Source organism: Mesoplodon bidens, assembly GCF_964165515.1.
Source record: "Mesoplodon bidens genome assembly, chromosome: 1".
In the NCBI taxonomy this organism is placed as follows: domain Eukaryota; kingdom Metazoa; phylum Chordata; class Mammalia; order Artiodactyla; family Ziphiidae; genus Mesoplodon; species Mesoplodon bidens.
The window spans coordinates 12,564,653-12,578,685 of NC_138176.1; the positions used below are offsets into that span (position 1 = coordinate 12,564,653).

General features: G+C 56.4%; 1 protein-coding gene across 3 annotated transcripts in view; it reads right to left on the reverse strand.

Moving 5' to 3' along the window:
- Window positions 1-14,033, reverse strand: part of GRK5 (G protein-coupled receptor kinase 5) — a 228,024-nt gene that overhangs the window by 22,794 nt on the left and 191,197 nt on the right. For 2 of the 3 annotated variants that reach the window (XM_081231335.1, XM_081231336.1), the window contains 2 exons: window positions 7,168-7,268; window positions 5,345-5,437 (listed from right to left, as the gene is read on the reverse strand). In XM_081231335.1, coding sequence (XP_081087461.1) covers window positions 5,345-5,437; window positions 7,168-7,268 — 194 coding nt within the window. Of the gene's footprint in view, window positions 1-5,344; window positions 5,442-7,167; window positions 7,269-14,033 lie in introns of those variants that run through there. The other variant, XM_081231337.1, reaches the window with a different exon arrangement.

Consider the following 14,033-nt stretch of genomic DNA (forward strand, 5'->3'; position numbering starts at 1 on the left):
TGGTTCTGCTCTCTCTCCCAAATGCAAATCATGCGGCTAAACTCAGGAGGAAGCTGTGCCCTCAGTGCAGGGAGAGGGGAGGGGGCCAGGAGCCACAGAGGCTTGGTGTCCCACGGAGGCCACAAAGGAAACCGCAGCCCTCCCTCCCACACCTGCCTGCCGGCAGGACGGCAGGAGGACAGGACGGCTGCACCTCCCGTCCCAGGGCGCCCGAGCTATTCGTTCCTGCAGACTTGCCCCGGGAAGACCCGGCCTCCTGTGGGCAGAGACTGCTGGTCCCCAGGTCCAGTCTGGTTACTCTCTCACGGCGGTTCCCAGGCTTCCCACCACCGAGGGCGCTGTGTTCTGTGTAACGCCCCTGAGCCCCAGAACACGAGAAGATCCTGTCTGCCAAAAGCCGTATTTATGACTAATCTTTTTGTGTCTCCCGATTCCCTGTTTTAATTAGCCAAAGCCATTTTTTAAAAATTATTTATTTATTTATTTTTGGCTGCGTTGGGTCTTCATTGCTGCGCACGGGCTTTCTCTAGTGGCGGCGAGCGGGGGGGCTACTCTTCGTTGCGGTGTGCGGGCTTCTCTCGTTGCAGAGCACGGGCTCTAGGCACGTGGGCTTCAGTAGTTGTGGCACACAGGCTCAGTAGTTGTGGTTCGCGGGCTCTAGAGCGCAGGCTCAGTAGTTAGGGCGTATGGGCTTAGTTGCTCCGCGGCATGTGGGATCTTTCCCGACCAGGGCTCGAACCCGTGTCCCCTGCATTGGCAGGCAGATTCTCAACCACTGCGCCACCAGGGAAGTCCCACCAAAGCCATTTATGAGGTCTAATGAGACAAGACTCTCTGTTCAGGAGCCAAGGATGGGACTTGTGGAGTAAATAAATAAATGGCCATTTAGTTGCAGCAAAGGACTCCACTTTGCAGACAGCGTGTGCTTTTTCATCGCTGGCCTGTTTGGCTAAGGAAAATCAGGTTTCCTCCCTCTTCTTTTTGGCTTTAGTGAGGTATAATTGACAAAGAGTGTACAACGTGATGTTTTGATATATGTATACATGGTGAAATGATTACCCAATCAAGCTAATTAACATTCTGTCACCTCACAAAATTAACATTCCCCCCTCCCTTTCCTCCGTCCTTTCTTCCTTTCTTCCAAAAACACTTAAGATCTACCCACTTGGCAAACTTTTTTTTTTTTTTTTTTTTTTTTTTTTTTTTTTGCGGTACGCGGGCCTCTCACTGTCGTGGCCTCTCCCGTTGCGGAGCACAGGCTCCGGACACGCAGGCTCAGCGGCCATGGCTCACGGGCCCAGCCGCTCCGCGGCATGTGGGATCTTCCTGGACCGGGGCACGAACCCGTGTCCCCTGCATCGGCAGGTGGACTCTCAGCCACTGCACCACCAGGGAAGCCCCCACTTAGCAAATTTTAAGTAAATAATACAGTACCGTTAACTACTGTCCCAACGTTGTAAAGGAGATCCGCAGAACTTATTCATCTTGCATAACTGAAACCTTGTGCCCTGGACCAACATCTCCCATTTCTCCAAGCCCTCCCCACCCCTGACAGCCACCATTCTACTCTCTACTTCTATGAGTCTGAATATCTTAGATCCCACATGTAACTGAGGTCATGCAGTACTCGTTTTTTTGTCTGGCTTATTTCACTTTAGCACAACGACCTCCAGGTCCATCCACGTTGTCATAAATGGCTGGACTTCCTTCTTCTTATTTAGGCTGAGGAATGGTCCATTTATAAACATTAAATATTTTACTCGTACATTCACTGCAGAATTATTCACAATAGCCAAGACATGGAAACAACCTAAATGTCCATCAGTTGATTCATGGATAAGAACAAGCAGCTTTTATGATGTTAAAATTGGTTCTTGGCTCTCTAGGACTATTTTTGAGCATCCCCCAACCCCACCCCAAGAGTCTTAACCAGGGCGGGGATTGATGTGAGACTGAATTGGGCCAGAGAACTGGTTTCTCTCGAGATAGAGCAGTGAGCCTCCGGTCGCCCAGCAGCTGTTGAATGAATCTTCTGTGGAAACTCTTCTCGCTGATGGGTCCTGAAGAGGATTTGGGGTTCACCGGAAATCACAGCTTCGGCACCACGCTGTTCTCTTAGGACAGCCCTGAAACCTCCGGAGCACTCCCTGGCACGCCTGTCTCGAATTCATGTGCTGTGACTCACTCTCTCTTCTCCGGTGTTTCTTTAGGAAGCGGGGCCCAGGCTGCTCCTGGGCAGGACTCCCCCTTGCTCTGCATCTTACACGAGTGGCCGGCCTAGAGCAAACCTGCCATGCGCCTGCATCTGCCATGTGGCCCTGGGAAGCGTTTCTTCCAGCTGCCCTCGAAACCACATGAAGGCGTCCAGGCCTAACAGTTTACGATACGTGGAGAACAAACAGTCGGTCGACATTACCGCAGAGCTCCTCTGCTGGGGGAAATGAGTGTAATACAATTTCCGAGGAATTTCTTGGTTAACCTTGGGAGGGAAAAAAATCCCTTTAATATTTCAACAGTACAGCACCAACAGGCCATGATCTTTTTAGCAAGAAAAAAAAGGGAGCGGAGGGAAGGCGGGGTGCTGTCAGTCATTTAGGGCATTTCTAGGCCAGGGTCCTGCCCTGCTGGCTTCAACAGCTTAACGCCCTCAAAAGGGCATAACTCCTTTGAAGTCAGCACGCAGATTTTAAAAGTCCATTTCTCCATCTCATGTGTTTGGTACTGACAAGTAAAGTGAAAGCCAGTGGCCACAGCTAAAGACTTCCATTGGAACAGAAGTGCTGCTGGGTGGACTAAGAGTGAAGGACTTGAGTGAGGGACCTGGGCTTCAGGTTCCACCCTTGCCAGGCCATTGCTGTGTGACCCAGGGCCAACCCATCAATCTCTCTGAGCCTTGCATCTTCAGTAAAATGGTATATGCATCTGAAGGCTTTTTGTAAGCTGCTGAGTGTCAGATGCCATTATTAGAACTCTTGGGATAAAGGACACAGCCCCTTCTGGGGGTCTCTATGGTAACAATCCCCATTGCTCGAAGCAGCTCATACACAGACTCATGTAATCCTCACACCAACCTCAGGAGGTGAGACTATTACTGTCCTCATTCTGCAGATGAGAACGCTTAGGCTTTGAGAGGTGAAACGAGATGCCCAAGGTCACGGCTGGTAAGTAGCTGGGTTGGAAGTGGAGTCCAGGAAGCCTGCTGCAGGGCCCACTTTCGGGGTCCTGACTCTGCCACCCCAGGAAGGTGGGGTTGTGTTCCACAGCCCAGGGCTCCAGAGTGGCAGGTGGGGCAAGATGAATACCTCCCCACCAGACTGTCCTCCGCAAGGGTCAGCTGCTCCCTCCAATATCAGAAGGGGGAGGTGACGGCCGTGGTGATGCCGATGTGCTCAGTGAAGACTCATCCCAACAGTTACATTCAGCAGTTTACTTCCCAAGGCCCAAAGGCTGGCTTTGTTGATGTGTGCTGTGCTATCTCACCTCACCCTCACCCCATGCCTATAAGGCAGGCAGTGTTGTTATCCCCACGTTCCAGGTGAGGAAACCAAGATGTGGAGAGCATCCCTCCCCCAGCCCCTAGGGAGGAGGCAGAACTGGGACTCAGACCCAGGCTGTGGGCCCCTGGCGGCCCACGCTTGGCGTTTCCATCTCCTGGAGGCACGACGTGCACGGGCGAGGCGGCCAGTGGCAGGCAGTGCACCAACAGAGAAGACCGTCCACTGCTGCTCCGTCACCCCCAGGCGTCAGGGTGGAGAGAGACATCCCCCAGAGGCTACAGGGCAGGGTGTTTCCTCAGGGCTTCCTGAAGTGGGCAGGGAGTGCCGTGAATTCGGCTTTTCGGGGGGTTCATGTCCCGCAGGTGTGTGTCCTAAGCGTCTGCAGGAGACTTGGCCAGCACAGATGCCGATATACATGCAGGAGCAGAAGGGCTCTTTGCTTTCTGACCACAGCCCAGATACCCAGATGGCAGTGAGTGCCAGGCCCCCGGGGTACAGGAACCTTGGGCGGTGGGAGGGGAAACCCCCACCCTCACCTACCAGCTAACCCAGCATGGATTTAATGTAAGCATTGCCCTATCCTGCAAATCCTGGGACGCTGTGGTGGGCAGAGCGCCGCTCTGGGGGTCCTGGGCCAGGGTCCCCTCCTTGGCTGCACTCATCCCTGCCGGGTGACCCAGCAAGCCACATCCTCCCTGCCTCTCCTTCCTTGTCAGTCACACGGAGGTCACCTCTGCCCGGCCAAGTCATCACCGTGTGCGTGAGAGCACTTTGCAGAGAATAAGGCGGCAAATGAAACACATACAAAGATGCTCGGTCTCACCCATGATTAGAGATGAAAAGATAAACAAGAAGGAAACCCAGCTCTCACGCACCAAGAAGAGTGCTGCTGAATCTGAGGACAAGCGAGCACCCGGGCACTGGCAGGACTGGGAATCGGGCAGCAGTTTGGGAGGGCAATCCAGCAGTTCCTCGCAGTGGAAAACCTTGCCCCTGGAATTCCTGTGCTAGGAATTTCTTTCTTTTTTTTTTTTTATGGTACGCGGGCCTCTTACTGCTGTGGCCTCTCCCGTTGCGGAGCACAGGCTCCGGATGCGCGGGCTCAGTGGCCATGGCTCACGGGCCCAGCCGCTCCGCGGCACGTGGGATCTTCCCGGACCGGGGCACGAACCCGTGTCCCCTGCATTGGCAGGTGGACTCTCAACCACTGCGCCACCAGGGAAGCCCAGGAATTTCTTTTTTTTTTCTTTTGTGGCCACGCTGAGTGGCTTGCGGGATCTTAGCTCCCCAACCAGAGCTTGAACCCAGACCCCGGCAGTGAAAGCACCGAGTCCTAACCACTGGACCGCCAGGGAATTCCCATGTGCTAGGAATTTCTATGGATGTATTTGCAAAAATACATAAAGATGTATGTACAAAGTTATTCACTACTTCGCGAAAGCTGCACACAAAATTGAGGGAAACCTCCATGTCCATCAGTAGGGGGCTGGGTTACATGAGGGATGTGCACATCTTTCTAAGAATACAGCAGCTCTTTATTTGCTGGCAGAGAAAGAATTCCCGAAGACGGCGACCCCAAAAAGTAAGAACAAGAGGCTGAGTGTATGCGTGCGTCTGCATGAGTGTGTGTGTGTGTAATGTTAATAAGCATAGAGCATTTCTAGAATACACAAGAACTTAATTAACAGGCAGAGAATGCTGAACTTTATCTGAACCACGGGCCCATGGGAGGTAACAGACTTCTATACGACTTAGGTGAAAAACCAATACACTGCGTGCGCGCTCGTGCACACACACACACACAGGCACACACTCGTGTGTGTGGGCTGTGCCCAGGGAGCACTCACCTTTCCAACCACTTCCACTGGAGAAACCGATCAAAATACATGCCGTCCAGGTACTCATGGAAGGGTTCTCCCCTCAGGTAGTCGTGGACAGACCTAGCTCAGAGGGAACAAACAGATGAACGTCTTACAAGCCTGACCTTGGAGCAGGTGGGCAGAGCCATAACCAGCAGATTATAGCCCGGCCTCATCCACTCCCAGACTTTGGAAATGCAAATACACAGGGGTCTCCAACAGATGCAGCAGGAGTGGAGAGAGGCTCCACCATTCTACAAAGGTTGTCTGAGGTTGACTGACCCGGCAAACACTTAGTAAGTAGTTGCCTTGGGGGGTTGCTCTAGTTCTGGGATACAGCAGGGAGCATGATGGGGGACACACACGGCAAATAACAAACAAATAAACGACCCCAGGGGCATGTTATCGTGAATTGGGGTAAGCGAGGTCCCGGGGGGTGTCAGGGAGATCTCTCTGAAGAAAGGACAGGAGCTGAGACAAGAACAGAGGGATATTTAACTATGGGCGACGGAGGGACTGGGTGTCTTGGGAAGGGGCTGAGAGGCGCAGGCCCTGGATTTGGTTGGGACCAGTGGAGCTTCTGGGAGGTTTTCAACCCTGCAGCAGAATGTACTGGTCACCTGCTGTGGGCCAGGCTCTAGGCCCGGCCCTGGAGGGCCCTGAACTTGGCTGCAGGCAGGGCTGGGCTTCTTCCCTTTAAAAAGCGGCCACGCTGACCAATCGAGCCCAGACGCTTGGGACCTGGGGAAGGGAGGCGACACGCAGAGTTGGGGCTCCTTGGAGGCTGCATCCTGCCAAACCTGAGAACAGGGGCTGGCGTCGGGGGCCAGGACGGCCACTCCCTCAAGGTCAGGGGGCAGCCCAGGGACCTCCCCCGCCGTCAGAGCTGACCCTCGGCCGTCTCCAGGACGGCAGCAACCAGGCTTGTTTCTGCTCACGGTGGGCTCTCTCCAGCACCTGCCACAGGGCTGGGCCCCAAGTTGGTGCCCCTGAATGTCCCAGCTCTTCCCATGGTGAGCGCATGGGGCACTGGCAATAAGCCGTGGAAGCAGGACTGGGTTCTTGCTCACAAGGCCTCCCCCACGCAGCATCGTGCCAGGCACACAGCTGGCGCTCAACGAATGTCTGGGGTGCAGAGTCTGAACACGGGTGCCGTCGCGCCAGCTGTGATCTTGGCACATATGTAGGTTCGTGTGGCTGCATGTCAGCTTACAGGGAGGGTGTGTGTGTGGGCGCAGGAACGGGTGTGAGCCTAGCTGCTTAAGCCTTCACGGCACATGTGTGCGCGATGATGGTGCTTAATTGGTGCACGGCTCGCCCCACACCCACTGACTTGTCTCACGTCCCATTATGGTTGCCGTACAGCCTGCAACGAGGTGATGGGGTGTGGCTGAGAGGGCAGCCTGCAGCCCAGCTCCTGCAGCAGCGCTGGTGGGTGGCAGTGATGGGGGCAGGAGTGGGCGGGGGGGGGGACCTGGGAAGGATTTCCAAACCACCCAGACTGGGTCAGATCGTGCACATTCCTCTGTCTCCACAGCCTGGAGAGCTACTTGCTTTCGACACCATCTGAAGCAGATGTTCTCTTTGGACTTGGCACCCTGGTATCTTTTCCCCTCATGAGAAGTGTACAAGCGCTGGGTGGCTTGGCTGGGTCCTCAGGCACTGAAGACCTGCCCCAGGTGCCCAGCGCTCAGGTGGAGTCTAGAGGCAGCCCCTTGCCGGGTGACTGTGTGGCAGCCCGAGGGGAGGTGGAGGGGCCTGACGCCCCGGGCCGGGAAGCAGGGAGGGAGGCCGGCGGCCGGAGCACTTACTGCACACAGGCAGAAAAGAGTTCTTTGCAGGGTTTCTGAAGGAGCTTCTCCTCCGTCTGGGAGACCAGGTCCCGGCCAACTTGGGCGATGAAAATTGGGGACTGCAGGGAGGAAGAGGAGAGGAGGTATCAGTGAGGGAGGGGACAGGGCGCCGGGCGGCCTCGGGGGCCCCTCCTACCCGCACCTGGTCCTGGGCCCCTGCACCGTGGTAGGCGGTCTGGCAAGGCAGCTGGGCTGGAAGGTGGTGAACCAGCCGGGAGTCAGGGTCAGGTTTTGGGCTCTGCCACGGACACCACGCGTGACCTCGTAAGGCTACCTGGCTCCTCTGAGCCCCGCTCTGCAGAACATGGATCACGACATCCCCGCGTCCTGGACTGCGGTCAGAACCGAGTGGGAGGTGTGAGCCTCACAGTGTAGGGAGCCCCTCGGAGCTGCCCCGGTCCCTTAGCCACTGGGGTGGGGGGCTGCGTCCCCAGTGGGCAGACGTGAGACGGCCCCCTGCCCGGCCTCGAGGCCGTGTGTGAAAGGGTCTGGACTAGGCAAAGGGGCAGGTGGACGGACGGTTCAGCGGCGAGGGGAGGGGTGTGACACGGGCACGGCCTCAGCGTTGGCAGGTCTGCGTGCCACTCCCACATCTGCCGCTGTAGCTCTGGGACCCTGGTCTTGGTACAGCCTGGCTGTTATCAGGAGGATGGCCAGTAATAATTGTTCCTCCAGGAATGAATCAATGAAGCCTTTGGGTCAAGCATCTGGCCTGGATCCTGGCAGGTAGCAGAAAGCGTGCAATAAATGTCAGCACTGTCATTTCGTTCTCCTTCCAGGTAAGCTACCTGGCCTGAATATTTCAAGTTTGAAGGGACGGTTCCAAGAGGTTCTGGTCATACCCAGGAGCAGCAGCCCCCTTGGGAAGGTGCGGAGACAGCCAGAGGCAGCCCGGCTGCCTCTGGACCCCTTCCCCTCCCCGCTTCATTCACCCTCTGCCGGCTCTTTACTCACCAGGTGGGTCTTTAATCAACTACAGGGATAAAAGAGAAAACTGCCAGGAGTGGGCTCCAAAGCATAGGATGTAGACACATCTTTCTCCCCGCAAAGATGCTGAAATCTGAAAGGCTTGCTTTCTCTTCCCAGCTATTGAACTATAACTTGGTGGCTGATTAAGCCCACCGGGTGGTGTCTCTGGGGGGTTTGATCCTGGGGCTGGAGGGGGTGCCCGCAGCAGCCTGGCATGGCCCTGGTGAATGAAATCTCCCCAGTGTTCTGAATGCCCCCATTCCTGAGTTCTTTCCTTCTTCCTTTCTCCCCTAGCCTGGTCCTCTCCTCTCTGGTTCTCTCTGCAGGCTTTCCCCTAGCCCCTGCGCGGGGGAGGCCTCAGGTGTGTGTGTTGGAGGTGGCCGCTGTGCCAGTACATGCCGCCTGCACACCCAAGCACAGGCAAAGCCCGTCACATGACCCCGCAGACTCAGAGCGCATCTCCCCAGGGCTGTTGTCGCTAATCCTGGGTGGCGGCACCTTCGCCCCACCTTCCATCCCACTTTGCCCTGGACCATCCCCCCCTCCCCACACTAAAAACTCAATGAACGAGGGCTTCCCTGGTGGCGCAGTGAGTGAGAGTCTGCCTGCCGATGCAGGGGACACGGGTTCGTGCCCTGGTCCGGGAAGATCCCACATGCCACAGAGCGGCTGGGACCGTGAGCCATGGTCGCTGAGCCTGCGCGTCCGGAGCCTGTGCTCCGCAACGGGAGAGGCCACAACAGTGAGAGGCCCACGTACCGCAAAAAAAAAAAAGAAAGGCAGACCCCCAGAGAAGGCTCTCCCCAGTCCATAGGTAGGGTCTGATGCGTCACGTAAGAAAAAGGGCCCTCAGACACTGAGAAGGCTCTGGGGTCCCGGTAACCACAGTCCATCCTCTGTGGCTTGAAGGCAGAAGAATTCCACAGTTTCAGATCTCTTTCCAGGAAGCTAATCCCTTCTGGTCCCAGGAGGCCTGTGAGGCCAGCTGGGGAAGGGAGAGGGGTGTATCCTACAGGCCAGGTGGGCTCTGGCCAGGAATGTCACCCTCGCTGCACTGAAGCCTCAGAAACGCCAGGAGAGCTACGGTGGGCAGCGCTGTGGCTCTTTGTAGCAGGGACTGTCCCTCTGGGATGAAGCTGAGGGTCAGCATGGGGAGGAAGGATTGGGGTCATTCTCCTCCATGTCAAAGATGTTCCCCTAATTTCTAACCAAACAGAAAGGACCTCAAGGCCCTCAGATATTTGCAGGACTGAAAGCAGCCTGGAGAAGGGGTGTCGGTGGAGGTCGCTGGTAAGATTCCCCCTGGGGCCTGGGAACCCCTCAGGCCAGCTGTGGTTTGAAGTGACAATTTCTTTGGTCACCAGGTGGTCTCTTCAAGTAGCTCCAGCCTGCAGGCCCAGACTTTAACACAAGAGTGTGAATTTAGGCACCAAGTTTCCTTTGAAATGTGTTGCTTCGAGGACTGGGGACAGGGTTTCTCTGCTGGAGGCTCCACTGGGAACACTTGGCCTCCTGATGGTCTAGATTAGCTGAAGCCAATGGCTGGTCGACCTCCATGTGACCAGTCTGCCTGGCCCCGCCAAGAAGTCCACTCTGCTGGCAGTCGGGATGAGCCCCAACTGCCCTTAAGGAGGGTTCTACGGCCAACTCCAGGAGAGCTTAAAACAGCAAGACGTGCCTCTGGGACACGGCTATGTATGCCCTGGGCCGCTAACCACAGAGCTCTCTCCCCTCCAGTCTGATGAGACGGGACTTGGTTCCTTGAGGAACTGTAGGCTCAGGGCCACCTGTCCTGCCCCCGAAATCACACATGGAGCAAGGGAATAAAACTCCCCCTCCTCTTTGGCTAAGACTCCTCCCCATTTCTTCTCCCTTGAGGCTGGCAGTGGGAACAGACATGGCATTAAAGCTCGGGTGTGCTTTATCCACTCTCTGTGGGTCTGTGCCTCTGGATAAAAGCCCTTGTCACCAGAGGGAAAAGAACGGGCTCCAACCCTCCCTGTGGAATGTGAAATTGACCTTGAATCTGGTACCAGAAGAACTTGGGGCTGCACTTGGATGGGGCCAGGCGGCCAGCAGGCCCAGATGGCAGGACAGACTCAGCACACTTGCCCCTTTGTACCTCCAGCCACGCTATGGCCCAGACTCACTCTCTGCCGTTCCTGAGGCGTGCGCCACAGGTTCTAGGCATCCTGCTACGTGTTAGCCAGAATGCACATTTTAGGCTGCGAGAGGTGAAGGCTGCGTGGGTGTCTTTCTGGGCAGCAGAGCACATTGAGAAGAGCCCTTTGTGTTGCTTTCAATGTGAAGGAGGCCGGCCAGTGCAGTGGCTGTAGGGGCCCAGTGGGCTCCGCACCTCCACACCTGCCTAAGCCCTCTCCTCCCTTTTGTCCCCAGTCCCCTGTTAAGTCTCAGTGCCCTCATGCTGCCTCACTGCCTATGACCCTAAACTTCAACATGTGGCCTAGGCCAGACCTCTCATCCTCTGCTCTGTCAACACGGAGACCTCTGCAATATTCAGGCGTGGACGGCATTGATGGCCAGCAATGATTCAGTGCACTGGGGTTTCTAAAGAGGAGAGAGCTGGGGGGAGGATTGGGGGTGGGAGGGCGTCTGCTTAGTTAGAAGAGCTACTAGGACTTGTCCCGAAGCTGTATCTGCACGGCAATGGGTTAAGAGGGAGCACGTGCTGGGTCTGGGGTGACGTACAGGCTAACAGAGATCACCAGGGTGCTTCAGGGACTAAGGCTGGGGAGCCAGGGACGGTGGTGGGGAAGGCATGGGCCTGGTCTGGGCATGAAGCCTTCCGTGGGTGCTTAACTCAGCACTCAACCCAGGCAGCCTGTGCTGATTATCCACCACGCCCAGGCTCTGCCTGCCCCAGAGAACTCCAGCGAGAGGGACGGAGCCCCAGAGGCAGGCTGACAGCCCAAGCCCAGCGCGGCCTCCACAGGTCATCCAGCCTGGGCCGGGCCAGCCGTTGGTCCACCAGGTGGCACTATGGAGCCCCTTGCTGCAGACACCCCACAGAGGACCAGCCTCCCCAGCCTCTAGAGTGGGGAGCGATTGATTACCAAGTGCTGCATCTCAGACCCGAGGAGGGCGGCCTTTGCAATAAGAATTTCGGGGGGAGATGAGAAAGCAGGTTGGGAGGGAGCCCTGGGGAAGGAAGACTGGAACTGGACCTTGAGGGAGAGGTGGGATGTACACCAGGGGAGGGGGACCGCACGGGCAAAGGGCCTGGAGGCTGGAGCCAGCAGCGAGCAGTCGGGGTACTGCCCCGAGTGCGGAGGACTCATCCAGGTACGGTTAAATGAGCGGGGCGGCCGACAGGATCAGGTCTTGCCAGGCTGGTTCTCACTGGCTGCTGAGTCACCAGCCCGATGGTGGCATCGTGAGGATGAGGGTGGCTGCCTTGCTCTCCCTGGCGCTGCTGCTCCGAGGTGACCAGCAGGACGAAGGGACCTCATTTCCTGCATCGGAGAGAAACTCCACGTGTCTGAGGACCTTATTCCCGAAGCATCTCCTGGCTTCCAAGTCCCTTGTTTCAAGATGTCAGAGTGGAAATGGGATCCACTGTATGTGGCCAGCGCCCCTGGCAGCGCCCAGGGATAGAGGCACGGTTGGGCCACGTAACAACCCTCCACACCTCCTCAGTGGCCAAGACTCCTGAAGCAAGCGCCTCTGCTGTCGCCCTTGGAGCCTCCTGGAAACACACGCCCTACACTTGCTCAGAGGTTCAGGACCGAGAGGAAGCAGGAGAACACAGAGAGCTCTTCTGGGAACACGTCCAGGACCTCACTGATCCAACGCACTCCTGGCACCGACGGGCAACCGAGAGAACAGACCCCTCCGAGTCACAGTGCTGGCCAGGGTCAAGCCGGACCGACACCAGAGGGGCTCCGTAGCGGGCAGAGTTCGGGGAGTGGATCCGAGCTGCATGGGCTCTAACCAGGTGTCCTGAGCCAGCTCTAGGGAAAGGACACAGCCTTGGCCTCCCTGGCCCCACTCGAAACCTGCTTTTCCCCACTTCACAGACGGGGACAGGCACACGCGGCAATCTTAGCCCTGGTATGTCACCCACCCAACCCCTCTCCATCCCACTGCCCTGGTTTCGAGAATTCTCTTCTATCGCCTGGACTAGCCAGTAGGCCCTTCACGAATCTCTGCAACCACTTGCTCTTATGTTGACACAACGGCCGCCAAGGGAGTTTTCCGATAGCACACAGCGGAAATGATCTCCACGGCCAGAGGACCAAAATCCAGTGCCTTCTCAGCCTTGGTTCCGAATGCCCTTCTCGACCCGCTTCCCCATCATGCCCTCTGCTCGCCAGGGCTCTCACCCCATACTTGTTATTTCCTGGGCGAGCTCCGGCTTTCCAGCTGCCGAGCCTTTGCTACTGGAAGGAGCCCTTTTGGCCCCTCACGGCACGTTGTCTGAACCCTACCCCCCTTCAGGACCTGCTTCCAATACAACCTCATCCAAGAGGATTCTTTGAGCAGGCAGGGCCTCCCACCCAATCCCACCTCCCAGTGACAATAGTGGTCACCATTGCTACTTCTTGAGCACCTAATATAGGTTAAGTCCTAGAAGCTTTACATGGGGTTATCGTTTTTAATCCTCTCAAAGTAGTTTTTTTTTTTTTTGCAATACGCAGGCCTTTCACTGTTGTGGCCTCTTCTGTTGTGGAGCATAGGCTCCGGACGCGCAGGCTCAGCGGCCATGGCTCACGGGCCCAGCCGCTCTGCGGCATGTGGGATCCTCCCGGACCAGGGCACAAACCCGTGTCCCCTGCATCGGCAGGCGGACTCTCAACCACTGCGCCACCAGGGAAGCCCCTCAAAGTAGGTTTTATTATCTCCATCTTATAGATGCAGAAGTAGGCCCCGAGAAGTTAAGTAACTTGCCCAAGATCACACAGCAAGCGTGGGAGCAGAGACAGGATTCAAACCCAGGCAATCTGGTCAGAGAGCCTTATCCCTAAGCACCATCAGGTCCTCCAAGGATGCCATAGTCTTTCTCGAATAGTGAAGGGGATGTGACTTTGGCCTTGCAGAGCAAGCCCTCTTTGGAGGCTGGATAATGAGGTTCAGTGGACTCTGCGTGTTTTGGCAAGTGCTGTTTGTATAGCGCTGTCATACGTATCTCACACACACACACACACACACACACACACACAGGCTAATGGCCAGCTTATGCTTCACTTCAACATATGAAAACATCCCTCCGAGGAGCTCCGCACTCATTAGTAGCAGCTCCATCAGTGAACAAAAGGTCAGCCCAGGAGACTGTCCGCTCTATCTCCAGACGCAAGCACTTAGGACTTAATGATGTGTATATTTTCATACGTGGGCAGTTGACATTCCCCGTGTAAACTATTTGCAATTTCTCAGTGTGGACCGACTAGGCCTTCAGGAAAAGCTGAGCAGGAGAGAAGCAAGACGCTCTGGAAGACAGGGGTTCTGGGGGGGTCTCCTTCCTTCCAAACAAGGGGCTTCCTGGGGGTTTGCCTGTCCCACCCATACCAGGGTGGAGGCGGCTGTTTCTTGGGGGGCCACCCCATTTCTCCTCCAGGACAGGAACTGGGAGGGGCACTCCCACAGCTGTACCCTGGCCGCCCTTTGACCCTTGGTGAGGGGATCTGTGTCAGCTGCGGGAAGCTCTGCACACGGGGCTGCCAAGGCCTGGCCGCGGGCAGGGGCAGGGGTGGGAATCGGCCTCCAGCAGGATCCAGGGCCAGAGGCATCGTGGGACCCTGGGAGAGGGGCTGGCTGATAGTCACTGGCCCCTCCATGTGAGTTTTCCTACAAATTCATACTTCTGTTGCTCCCTGGAACGATGCCATAGGTGGGCC